The sequence below is a fragment of the Capricornis sumatraensis genome, chromosome 12 (assembly GCF_032405125.1).
Source record: "Capricornis sumatraensis isolate serow.1 chromosome 12, serow.2, whole genome shotgun sequence".
Taxonomy (NCBI): domain Eukaryota; kingdom Metazoa; phylum Chordata; class Mammalia; order Artiodactyla; family Bovidae; genus Capricornis; species Capricornis sumatraensis.
The window spans coordinates 45710516-45723843 of NC_091080.1; the positions used below are offsets into that span (position 1 = coordinate 45710516).

General features: G+C 49.9%; 1 protein-coding gene across 1 annotated transcript; it reads left to right on the top strand.

Moving 5' to 3' along the window:
• Window positions 1–12138: 12138 nt before the first annotated feature.
• GJB6 (gap junction protein beta 6) lies at window positions 12139–12924 on the top strand. Its single transcript, XM_068984560.1, has one exon. It carries the CDS (start codon window positions 12139–12141, stop codon window positions 12922–12924), a length of 786 nt encoding a protein of 261 aa, XP_068840661.1.
• The last annotated feature ends 404 nt before the right edge of the window (window positions 12925–13328 follow it).

Sequence of the window (13328 nt, forward strand, 5' to 3'; positions counted from 1 at the left end):
GATGAACCCACACTGACACGTTATCATTGCCTGGAGTCCGTGGTCTACACTGGGGGTCACTCATGCACTGGACTTGCTACAGGTTTGGATAAATGGACAATGACGTGTATCCACCATCATCATCTCATACAAAGCAGGCATGGAATTCCTCTGTGCTCCACCTGTTCATCCTTCCCTCCCTCAAACCCTGAAACCATTGATCTTTTTACTGTCTCCATGGTTTTGCCTTTCCCAGAATGTCATGTAGTTGGAATCATACAGTGTTTGGCCTTTTCAGATTGGCTTCTTTCATTTAGTCGTGTGCACATAAGTTTCCTCCATGTCTTTTCAAGGCTTCACAGCTCATATCTAAATAATATTTCATTGTCTGGATGCAACCACAGTTTATTTATCCACCACCTACTGAAGGACATCTTGGTTGCTTCCAAGTTTTGACCACTATGAATAAAAGTGCTACAAACATTCGTGTGCAGGTTTTTATGATACTGAGGCTGAAACTCCAATACTTTAGCCACCTCATGAGAAGAGTTGACTCATTGGAAAAGACCCTGATGCTGTGAGGGATTAGGGGCAGTAGGAGAAGGGGACGACCGAGGATGAGATGGCTGGATGGCATCACTGACTCGATGGACGTGTGTCTGAGTGAACTCCGGGAGTTGGTGATGGACAGGGAAGCCTGGCATGCTGTGATTCATGGGGTCGCAAAGAGTCGGACATGACTGAGCGACTGAACTGAACTGAACTGGACATAAGTTTCCAGCTCCTTTGGGTAAATGCCACAAGCACAGTTGCTGGATTCCTGTGGTAAGGCTTGTAAGAAACTGCCAAAGCACCTTCCAAAGTGTCTAGAAGTTTTGAATTCCCACCAGCAGGGAGCGAGAGTTCCTGTTGCCACATAGCGTCCCCAGCATTTGGACTTGCCGTGGATTTTCAGACATTTTAATAGGTGTGTAGTGGGATCTCGCTACTGTTTTTCTTTGCGTTTCCCTGATGATATACAATGTGGAACATCTCTTCATGTGCTTATTTGCCATCTGTGTGTCTCCTTTGGTGAGGTCTGTTAAGGTCTGTGGCCTGTCCTTTCCTTCTCTTACCAGCTTTTTCACAGAGCAGATATTTTTAATTTTAATGTAGCCCTAACCTAGCTGAGTTGGCAACTGTACAGAGAAGGCAATGGCAACCCACTCCAGTACTCCTGCTGGGAAGGTCCCATGGATGGAGGAGCCTCGTAGGCTGCAGTCCGTGGGATCGCTAGGATTCGGACACAACTTCACTTTCACTTTCATGCATTGGAGAAGGAAATGGCAACCCACTCCAGTGTTCTTGCCTGGAGAATCCCAGGGACGGGAGAGCCGGGTGGGCTGCTGTCTGTGGGGTCGCAAAGAGTCGGACACAACTGAAGCAACTTAGCAGCAGCAGCAACCTAGCAATGGGCTTCACTGATTGCTTAGCAGTAAAGAATCCGCCTGCCAATGCAGGAGATGTGGTTTCAAATCTCTGGGTCAGGAAGATACCCCTGGAGAAGGGAATGGCAACACGCTCTAGTATTCCTGCCTGGAGAATCCCATGGACAGAGGAGCCTGGGGGGCTACAGTCATGGGGGTCTCAAAGAGTTGGACACACTTCAGTGACTAAACAACAATAAGCCTAGCCATGTTTTCTTTCTTGGACTATCCTTCTGGTGTTGTAGCTAAAAAGTCATTATCAAACCTAAGGTCACCTTTAGATTTCATCTCCTAGGCTGTCTTCTAAAGTTTTACAGTTTTATATTTTACATTTAGAGCTATGATCCATTTTGAATTTACTTCTGTGAAAGGTCTGTGTCTAGATTCCTTGTTTTTCCTTCCTTCTTTCTTCTTTCTTCCTTTTTCACTTTTTCTTTTTTTTTGCATATGAACGTCCAGGTGTTTCAGAACCATTTATTGAAAAGACTCTCCTTTCTCCATTGAATTCCCTTTGTTCCTTCATCAAAATTCAGTTCACTTCATTTACCTGGGTCTGTCTCTAGCTCTCTGTTCTCCTCCATTTATCTGTGTTTCCATTCTTTAACCAGCACCACACTATCCTGATTTCTGTAGCTTTAGAGTAGCTTTTCAAGCTGGATGGCAAACATCCTCCAACTTTGTTCTTCTTCAGTATTTTGCTATCTATTCTGGGCCTTTTGCCCCACTGCTCTTTTACTGGTATAAGTTTTATGATCAGCTTGCTTGTTAATGTATCCACAAATATCTTCCTGAGATTTAGATGGAGACAGCTCTATATCTAGAGACCAAATTGGGAGAAGCAGATATCTTGGTAAGGTTGAGTTGCCCTGTTCAAGAACACTACTATGGGTTGAAATGGGTCACCAGATGATATGCTGAAGTCCTACACCCCAGGACCCGTGAATGTGACCTTCTTTGAAAAGAGAGATAGTGAGGATGAGGCTGCACTGGATTAGGGTGGCCTTGAAGCCCAAAATGACCGTGCCTTCTCAAGAGGAATGAACAGTGACCGCAGGGGAGACACAGACAGCCAGGGAGGCCATGTGACACCAGAGATAGAGACAGGAGGGAGGCCACCACCTGAAGCGGGACAGATGAGGGAGCAGCTCCTGAAATCTTCAGAGGGAGTACAGCCTGGCCCCAACTTTGCACAGAACTTCTAGACTCCAGAACTGTGAGAGAAAAAATTCTGTTGTTTTGTTCATTTCTGACAGCTTGTTACAGTAGCACTAAAAATCTAGTTCAAATATGAACTATCTCTGTTTATTTAGATGTACTATCTATTTCACCAGAGTTTGGAGTTTTTTTTTTCATATAGTGCGCATTAGTTAGGTTTATATCTAAGCATTTAATTTTTTTTTTGAAGGCTGGGATGGGGCAGAGGGGGTAGCTTTCCTCGTGGTTCAGATGGTAGAGAATCTGCCTGCAATGCAGGACATCCAGGTTCAATCCCTGAGTTGGAAAGATCCCCTGGAGAAGGGAATGGCAAGCCACTCAGTATTCTTGCCAGGAGAATCCCATGGACAGAGGCAGGATACAGTCCATGAGGTTGCAAGTGACTAATACATACACGGTGGTGGTTTAGTCACTAAGTCGTGTCCGACTCTTTGCAGCCCCATGGACTATAGCCTGTGAGGCTCCTCTGTCCATGGCATTTTCCAGGTGAGAATACTGGTGTGGGTTGCCATTTCCTTCTCTATAATACACACACATAATACGAATTTGATTTTTTGGTGCTAATACAAGCTTACGGTGTTTTCAACTTCAAATTCCAATTGTTCCTTGCTGACATATAGGGAAGCAATTGACTTTTGCATATTAATCCTGTATCCTATAACTTTCCTATAATTGTTTATTAGTTCCAAGAGAATTTTTATTGTTCTTTTTTGTCATGTATAAAATAAGACAGTTTTGTTACTTCCACTTCCTTCCATATCTGTAAGAGTTTGCATTTCCTTTTCTGGTGTTGTTACATTAAATGGCACCTCCAGTAGGATATTGATGGACATGGTGCGCCCTTGTTCCTGATCTTAGGAGAAAGCATTGAAACATTAAGAAACAAATAACAGGAAAAAAGTCAGCTCCATGGGTCTGGTACAGATCACAAGAACAGGAGAAAGAGACGCTTTTTGTCTGGTGTTGAGATGGCCCCATTTTGGTCACCTGAGCAAATGCAACACAATCTCGTGGCTGCTCTGGAAGGTTCTTTCCTCAATGGTCCTGGAACAGCTGCCGTCGCTCCGGAGCAAAACTACTCAGGCGGCATTGCGTGGATCCCATGTTGGAGTGGGAATGTGAGCAGTCTTTCTTCAAGAGCAAAAGCTGTTTCTAGGATCAGCTGTTGTGTCAAGAGATAAATCAATCAAGACGCAAGCCCTGACGGAGCTGCATCTGCTGAGCGGGAAGCACCCTGCCTGGTGCTGTGGAAATTAGAAAAGGTCTTGCCTGCTTGTCACTCAGTCGTGTCTGACTCTTTGTGACCCCATGAACTGTAGCCCGCAGGCTCCTCTGTCCACGGGATTCTCCAGGCAAGAATACTGCAGGGGGTTGCCATGCCCTTCTTCAGGGGACCTTCCTGACTCAGGGATCAAATGAAAGTCTCCTGGATTGCAGGCAGACTCTTTTACCAGCTAAGCCACCAGGGAAGTCCAGAAAAGGTCTTGAAATGCTTATAATCCCCAAAGATGTTTACAGCCTGCTTATAAAGTTGAGTTATTTTACTACGCTAATGCTGTGCCTGGCTGGAGCGTTTGTCTGGTGGGGAGAGGGGGGAGGAGACTGGAAAAGGGCCTGCTGGAGGAGGGTGGAGGGTGGTAGAGGACCCACCAAACCCTCAAGGCCACAAATGCATGGCGGCAGCAGGTCTGTCTCCTGGAAAAGCCTGGAACAGATTTTTGTCTCTCTCCACCCCTACCTACAAGACATTCCAGGGGCTGAACTATGTTCTCTCTCTCTCTCTGAAACAATTTTCAGAGAACTTCCTTCTCTTCAAATAAAGTATTTAGGAAGAAGGGTTTTTAATATAGAGTCTTGGTTCAGCTTCCACCACCCCGGAGAGACATCTCAGGCTTCACCACCAACCCTTTGCCTTGGAGAAGTGCAGACGGCAGCCCCTGGTTTGGGGAAGAAGGTAGGACTCAGTTACCAGTTCATTGAAATAAGCAAGACATGTCCCCTGTCTGCAGTGGGACAGGTTTGAACCTGTAAAGCCTGGTCCCTAAGTGGCTTCCACCATTCCCACCGCACTGGACCCTGTGGCCGCTACCTGGGGCGCCCCTGGGGCTCCAAGGTGACCTGCGGGAGGGGGTGCAGGGCTGGTGGAGAAGGCCCTCTCTGCTCCCTCCAGAAGAGGTGGCAAAGGGCGAAGGTGACTAGTAAAACAACCGCTTTAATTCTTTTATTTTTAATTTATTTATTTTAATTGGAGGCTAATTACATTACAATATTGTATTGGTTTTGCCATACAACAACATGAATCCGCCAGGAGTGTACACGTGTTCCCCATCCTGAACACCCCTCCCACCTTCCTCCCTGTAGCATCCCTCTGGGTCATCCCAGTGCATCAGCCCCAAGCATCCTGTGTAATTCTAACAAGCCAGCAGTAATGAATGAAGACCCACAGTCTCTGTGCCTCCAGGCTGCTCTCGGAGAGAGGGCCCTGCAGGCACCTGGCAAAGCAGGGGTGCGTCAAAGACACTGCCTCCCTCACGCTGAGCGCAGCCAGTCCGGCCTCGGAAGCCTGGCTGCGGGCCCACCAGCCCGGGAGGTCCCTCAGGGACCCCAGTCAGGCGCCCAGGTTCTCAGTCAAGCGGCCGCCCTGCCCCAGGGCAGGCTCTGGCCCCCGAGTCCCCGGTGTTGCGGGGAGACCTGAGCCGCTTCACCAGTCCGGGACCAGACTGAGGCAGGCCGCGCGCCCCGCGCCCCCAAATGGAGGAAGGAGAGGAGGCCTGCCCCGCACCCCCGTGCGCCTCACACCCCGTGAGCCCCGCACCCCCGTGCGCCCCGGGGCGGGCGCGCTCGGATCCCCGCGCGCTCGCCTCTCGCCTCCCGCCGGAGAAGCGTCAGGACAGAGGCGGGGTGGGGCGCGGTTAAAAGGCGCTGCAGGTGGGAGCCGGGCCATCCCCAAGAGGAGCGGGCGGAGAGCCCTGCAGACGCCCCACACCGCCGAGCCCGCGGCGCCAGGCCCTTCCTGCCCATCCGGCTGCGACCGAGGCGGGGGCGCTGCCCTGGGACCCCGCGCCCCGAGCGCGCGCGGCAGGTGAGTGGGGTGGGCGCACCGCCCACCTCGGCCACAGGAATCGCATCCAGAAGCTGGATTAGATAGGTCGGCGCCCGCGGTCCCCTGGCCCTCAGCACCCCACCTGCGCGCCCCTGTTGGCGACCTTGTTCGGGGGTACAGTCCACCGGATCCGCCTGCGCCCCGCATCCTCCCGCCCGCCGCCGGCACGCTCGCAGGAACGAGGATGGACTGGTTTGACTTTTCCCCGGGTCTCCCCCGGACTTGCACAGCAGGTTTTATAGAAGCCTCACGAGTGTTCAAGGGCCCCTTTCCCCCACTTCCTCTGAGGCAGTTTGGTGTGTCCTGGCTTTCACGGGTCACTGGCAAGGTCGGGCTCGCTTTAGGGGGCGCGGAACTAACCAACAAGCCCAGGGAGACCTGGAGGGTGTGGCCCGTGATGTCAGCCGGGGCGCCTGTGGGCCGCACGTGACAAGACAGTCACTGGACAACGGTAATTAAGTGTCACTGGTGACACATCTCAGTTAAAAGGCGGAGGCACCAGAGGCCTCTTCCCTCTGGTGGGGGAGACGGGCTAGGTATCACCTGGCACAGGTGTGTGGTTGTGACCGGTTTGGCTGTCCTTCCTGGAGAGTGGACGGAGTGTGAGGTGAGTGTGGACGGAGTGTGAAGTGAGTGTGAGATGGACATAGCTGTGGACCCCAAGGGGCTAGGGGCCTGCAACCACACCCCTGGCATCACCTCCCCAGGTGGCATTTCACTGTGGGTTGAGCGCCTGGTTAAATTCATCCAGGCGCCCTTGCTCTCTTTCTTGGGCAGACTAGATGCCAAAGAAGACTTCTTGTTCCAGCTCTGGCCAGTGTTCTAGAAGAGACTCCTGCCCCAGCCAGGCTCCTTAGAATTGCAGGACGCACAGAGCCTTGTCTGCTGCTCGTCCTGAGACTCTGGGGTGGCATGGGAACCCTGCCAGGCAGGGGAGATGGGTTAGGAAGAGAGAAGCCTGCGACATAACTGGGGGGGGGGGTCCCACTTGCCGTCACCCTGCTGACCCAACCCGGAAAATGCTAGTCGGTTCAGCTGCTCCACCGTATGAAAACAAAGTCTGATACCGGAAACAGGGACTTCATTCTCCTTTTCTGACTTTCTGAATTATAAGAGCTTTAAGAAGGAAAAGAACCAGCAGAGGTTCTGAATGAACAATTTCAACAGGGTGTGAGGAGACTCACCACACACCCCGGCTCGTTCTGAATGTCCCAGGAGCTGTGAGTGGTTTGTATACTTTTGTTAAAATGTTAGAATGAAATTGTGGGAAAATAATTTTCAGCCCAGAGTTCCAAGTCTGTAAAGGCATGATGCTGCTGGTGACTCCATTGTCATGTTAAGATTTCTGTTTGACTCACTTGATCCGTGAGAATGAAACTGGGTCCCCAAGGGCTTTTTCTGTTTTTATTCCCAGGATCATTTAACTCCAGCTGGACCTAAATGTTTGGAAGGCACACAGGTTTGCTTGAATGAACTGAGATGGCTAAATGGAAAAAAAATTTTTTTTAACTCCTTGAATTCTTAAATGGATTAAGAAGTACATATAATTCTATGAAGTGTCCACTTCTATATTTAGACTCCATAGACTGGAATTTTTTTTTTCATTTTTACTGAGTTAATTTTGAAGAAGTATGTGAGTCCTAAATCCATTTTATCTTTACCGGTTATTACTTTGAATGGACAGTTGATGAATTTTTGAGTACTAAAATTTAAAAATCAGCTATCACATTGTCCCTTGGATGACTTGAGATTTCTAGAGACAAAAGGAAAAGGCTCTTTTTGATTAAGGAGAGAGTTTAAAGTTGTTTATTTTTCAGGCTGCTGACTTGGGGCTGAGGGAGTATATTTGATTCCTCAAATTCCACCTTCTTTTTCTTAAAGAAGGGAATGGGCTTGAGGTTCAGCGTTGGGCATTCTTATCATTATTGCTTTTTTGTTATTATTATTTTGATAAGCAAAAGAACCCACACTAAAAATTTTATTTTTATTTTATTGTGTTTTTGAAGTACGCAGCATCAGGAAACTGGCAGGGGCTAGACAACTGCCATAACAGTTCTGGGGATGAAGGAAAACTGGCACACCAGGGTCGTGCAGTGGACACCCAGGGAGGAGCCGAAGGCCTGTGCACAGCTACTCTTTCTCCCTCCTTGGGTCACATCCTCATTGCCCTCAGAATGTGCACTGGGTTCCTGTTCCTGGGGGATGCTGAGTGCTGCTGGAGGCCGGGTGATGGGTGATTGGTGATTGATGGTGCAGGAAAACAACGGCCTGGAATAGGGACCCTCACCTGGAGTCCTCTCTGGCCGAGGAGCTGTGAGTCCTTGACTGGAGCCCAGGGTGCTGGTTTTGCATTGGCCTGATTGCCTCTTATCAGCACAGGCTTTTCCATCATCCAGAGCTGATGTAGACACAGTGAGGAGTGTCCTGTCCTCAGGTCCATCGGAGACTCGGGGATGAGTCATTGGAGGGAGTCCCGCCCTGGGAAATCTTCGCCTGGAGGCAGGTGCTGAGGGATGTGGTCTTTCCCGGGCCTTTAGTTTAGCTTCTGTCACCAGTGGCACTGGAACGACTTTGTCAGCCAAACTAGTTGTGAATAAATAAGTTTTAAAACAAAAAACTATATTGCTGAGGCAGAATGTTAATAGACCTAAACTATTTGAATTGTAAGAGGGAAGCACAGTCTCTCTTCCTAGCACTGTCTCTTCATAAGTCAGGTCCCTGGTTTCCTATTTTCAGAGCAAAGCACTTGGGCTGTGGCCATGTGTCCAGTGAATACAGACACCACACAGCCCAGTGGTCTTTGCCTCCAGGAGGTTAAGCATCACCACCTTCCTGCAGCCAGAGACTGGGGCCAAGCAAACCTACTCTTTCCTTAAAGGAGAGTCAGGAAGGCGCCAGTTGAAAGAAACCAATCTGGGCCACAAGGAAAGAGTTAATAGTGTACTTTTTATTGAAAAAGCTCCTCCCGTTGGCTGCAGCCTGCTTGAAGCCTGAAAGGAAAGAGGCACTTTGTTTAATACTAATTGTGATGGTTCCGAAGGAGGCAGTTATTATGGAAAGTAATTTTGCCTTCAGGTCTCCTGCAACCAAACTGTTTCCAACAGGCTCACCCCTGGCTCTCCTGCAGGGGAGGGGGGCCTGCCCTCGGTCTAGTGCTCCTAGTACAGATGCCTCCAGGGTGACAGACACCAGAAAGGGTGCAGACACCCTAGGAAGGCACCTCATTTCTTTTTCTTTATTTAAAGGCAAATAGCTGCTTTTAGTCAAAGTCCCCAGTGTAGTTGAAAGAAATAAAGCTGCCACCACGATAATTGTCCCTGTTTTTTAAGGAAATGCTCCAGGGGCAGGAGTGGAGGAATCTGCTCTAGAAAGTGGAGTCCTTACGTGAGGGGTGACCTCCTGACCTCTCCCTTGACATCAGCCTCTCTGAATCCCTTCTGGCCAGTGTGGCCTCTGGCCCTTGGGTTGGGGGGTGGGTGGGGACTGTGCCTTTCTCAGGCAGCTGTGAAGAGAGAACTCAGAGAGGAAAGAACTTTCTTACCGGTGGGAGAGTTTAAATTCTCTACACTTGGAAGAGTTTGAGAAACTGTGACCTTTATTTGATCAATCAAAAGCTTGCTGGTTGGGCATTGAGTCCACCCCACTTTTGTGGGAGAGGTCTTCTGGTTAACTGGAGAACATCTCCACCTTGTGAACAGACAGAAGGGACTTCCCGGGTGAATGGCCACTGTAAAGTATGTCCAGACATCAGACGACCACGTTTCTTCCTCCCACTGGGTGTATCCCAGTGCTTCCAGAGAATGAGGATGATGGCTGGGAGGATTTATTCTGACAACTTTCACCAGGAGCTGAGTCAATCCTACAGTCCACATCGTCTCCAACAAGGCTTTTAGATCAAAGACTCATTACTGTGGACTTGGAAATCCATCAGCCCATGGGGTCAGCAGTCTGAGCCTGGGACCAGTCTTCCTGACCAAGGTCCCCATGTCCCCACCCCCTGGGCACTCACACAGACTCCAATCAAAACTTTAAGGACCAGAAACCACAACTTTAAAGAGTGTGCTTTTAAAGAGGTGCGCTTTTTTGTTTTTCCTCAGCTCTTTTTTTCAAAAAAGCAAAAACCTGGCTTTCTGACTGCAGATCTGCCTTTGGGTCCTGTCCTGGATCCACATAGGAATCAAGCCTCTGGCTGCAAGCACCCCCAGGGCTCCTTCCAGGCTCTGCCCCACCTCCAGGTCGATGCTCTGCTGCGTACAGATCTTTCCGGGAACATGAGTGAAAAGCTGCCCGGGGAAACCAGGCTCCCCTGTCCTCAGCAGCCTGAGCTCTCGAACCTTCCCAACACCTTGTCATGCGGGTGTCCCTCGTGAGGGACACAAGAACACTGGCTGCAGCAGTTGGCACTCCCTGGACACACAGCCAGCTTCTCATGGTGTGAGAGTCCCCTTGGCCAGGACCCAGCTGGGCCCCGGGATTCAAGGGTGATGGCTGATGTCTGCATCCAGCAGACGCTCAGTGAGTGATGACCAGCCCTTAGGGGCTGTCGTTTGGTTGGCCCTGGTGATGCAGTGGAGGGAGGGCTTTCCCTGTACTTGGTTCTGACTATTTTGGACAAAGAAAAAGACAGAAGAGGATGCTTCCAGCACTCTGCACACCGTTTCCCCTGCCCAGTGAGTGCCCGTCTCACCCCCACCAGACGGTAGAGGAGGGTCCCATACAGGACAACGTGGATAGAGGTATGGCCTCCTGAGACCCTGAGTCTTCCCAAGAACATATGCTTTAAAAGTCAAACCAAGGGCAAAAGACGAATTTCTCAGACCGCCAACTGAAATGGGGGCATCCTTTCACAGTATAGGATGTGAGAGAGCTGGCTTCTGAACACACCTGGGTATACCTGGGCTCAGCTGGGCACACCTGGGCACACCTGGGCTCACCTGAGTACAACTGGGCACCACTTCCACCTCCCCAGTTTCCTGCTAGTATTAGCCAGTATGATGCCAAGGAAGCAGGTGGTGGACAGAGTGGGGGACCCTAAAGAGACTGGGGGGAGTCAGCCTGAAAGGGAGGAGCCTGACCCACATTCAAGTGCAAGAAAGTCTCCTGGGGGGGTGGACAAAAGGCTTTTGGGGGCATCTCCCTGTAAATGGGCATGAGAACCTGGTGAGCATGTGTTTTTCTGAGGAGATGGTCTTTCCCTTTTAGAAGATTCTCAAAGGGTCCATTCTCCTCTGTTCTGAGTAGATGCTGACTAGCTCTCAGGTCTGCTGTTGGCGGTATGGAGGCGTCCACCGTGTGAACTGTGCAGGTTCACAGTGGAGGCTCTGCCTCAGGATGCTGGATCAGGGCGTTGTTGGCGGGGGGAAACCCCACTGCAGGAGGAGCTGGCCCTCCACTCATGGCTCCTGCTGTGAACTTGGAGCCCATCAGCATGGAGCCGGCACTGCCAGTGATGGGAGAGCAGAGTCAGCTTGTTTGTAGAGGCCTGTGGTTCTCTTCTGAAAGAGGCTCTTGGAGTAGCTATGGTGCTAGGTTTCCTGAGAGCACGTGATTATGGCAAATGATGTTGTTTGAGTCCCTTCTTAGTCTGCTGGATAAAATGAATGATTTTTTTCCTCCTTGGATAAGCCATTTAATGCATAAAATCTACTGAGGAACCTCTGTGATCCCTTGACCAGAGTGAAATAAGAATTAAAAGGGAGCTTGGAAACAAATGCGTTTGCCTGAGCTCCTGGGTCAGTGTCAGGCAGCAATCTAACTTATAATTCGACTTCAGCTGAATCAAGATGAAGTCAGAAAGAGAAAAATGAAAATATCCTGTGTTAATGCATGTATGTGGAATCTAGAAAAATGGTACAGATGAACCTATTTCCTGGCGGCAACAGAGACACAGACGTAGAGAACGGATTTGTGGACACAGAGTAGGGAAGAAAGGGAGGGACGAACTTGGAGATTAGAATTGACGTCTATACACTACCATGTGTAAAATAGATATTAATAGCTAGCAGGCAACTGCTGTATAACACGGAGCGCTCAGCTCTGCTCTGTGATGACTAGACAGGTGGAATGGAGGGTGGGAGAGAAGAGATATATGTATACATATAGCTGATTCACTTTGTTGTACAGCAGAAACTAACACAGCATTGTAAAGCAATTATATTCTTTTATTTTTTATTTTAAAGATGATCCTAAACCCTTATGAGAACTTGAGAGTGTTCTCAGGGTGGGTATTCCCCCCCACCAGAAAACTGCCTACTCGCAGTCAAGAGGGTGATGTCAAGAGAAAGGCTCCCGTCTGTGACATTAGAGCTGTTTTACACGAAGGGACCACCCCACTCACAACTCTGTGTTCTCACCTGAGCAGGGTGAAGCGGCAGCATGGACTGGGGCACTCTGCACACGTTCGTCGGGGGCGTGAACAAGCACTCCACCAGCATCGGGAAAGTGTGGGTCACCGTCCTCTTTGTCTTCCGCGTCATGATTCTGGTGGTGGCCGCCCAGGAGGTCTGGGGGGATGAGCAGGAGGACTTCGTGTGCAACACCCTGCAGCCCGGGTGCAGGAACGTGTGCTACGACCACTTTTTCCCGGTCTCGCACATCCGGCTCTGGGCGCTGCAGCTCATCTTCGTGTCCACGCCCGCCCTGCTGGTGGCAATGCACGTGGCCTACTACAGGCACGAGGCTGCCCGGCGGTTCAGGCGGGGTGAGACGAGGAGTGAGTTCAAGGACCTGGAGGACATCAAGCGGCAGAAGGTCCGGATCGAGGGCTCGCTGTGGTGGACCTACACCAGCAGCATCTTCTTCCGCATCGTCTTCGAGGCTGCCTTCATGTATGTCTTCTACTTCCTGTACAATGGATACCACCTGCCCTGGGTGCTGAAGTGCGGCATCCAGCCCTGCCCCAACCTGGTGGACTGCTTCATCTCCCGGCCCACCGAGAAGACGGTCTTCACCATCTTCATGATCTCCGCGTCCGTCATCTGCATGCTCCTCAACGTGGCCGAGCTGTGCTACCTGCTGCTCAAGGTGTGTTTCAGGAGGTCCAGGCGAGCGCAGACGCAGAAAGCACCCGCCAACCACGCCCTCAAGGAGAGTAAACAGAACGAGACGAACGAGCTGATTTCCGAGGGCGGGCAGAACGCCATCACCGGGTTTCCCAGTTAAACAGTGGAAGGCACCGCATAGCTGGCTTTCCTAATTCATAGACACCTGAGTTAACTTCCTGTAGAATAACCAGGATGGGACCATGTGGTCCGTTCTTGACAACCGGGCCATGGTGTAACTTTACATGTGGGTTTCAACGGACAGTCTGACATGGGGGTATTTCCTGAATACTTAAGGACATAACTGATGTCAATAAAGGACATTCATCTAGAAATTGATACTTTTATTAGGAAAAGATATTTTTATAGGATTGAATGTTTTAGTTCTGAATTTATATAAAGTATTTTTATAATGACTGGTCTTCCTTACCTGGAAAAACACACAATGTTAGTTTTCGAATCATCCCGTGTCTAATATTTGAACTTACTCTGTCCTGTCGTAGATATCTGCATTGTCATGAGCTG

Excerpts from the sequence above, each read along its gene's own strand:
- GJB6 (XM_068984560.1), top strand. The coding sequence starts at position 12,139 with ATGGACTGGGGCACTCTGCACACGTTCGTCGGGGGCGTGAACAAGCAC.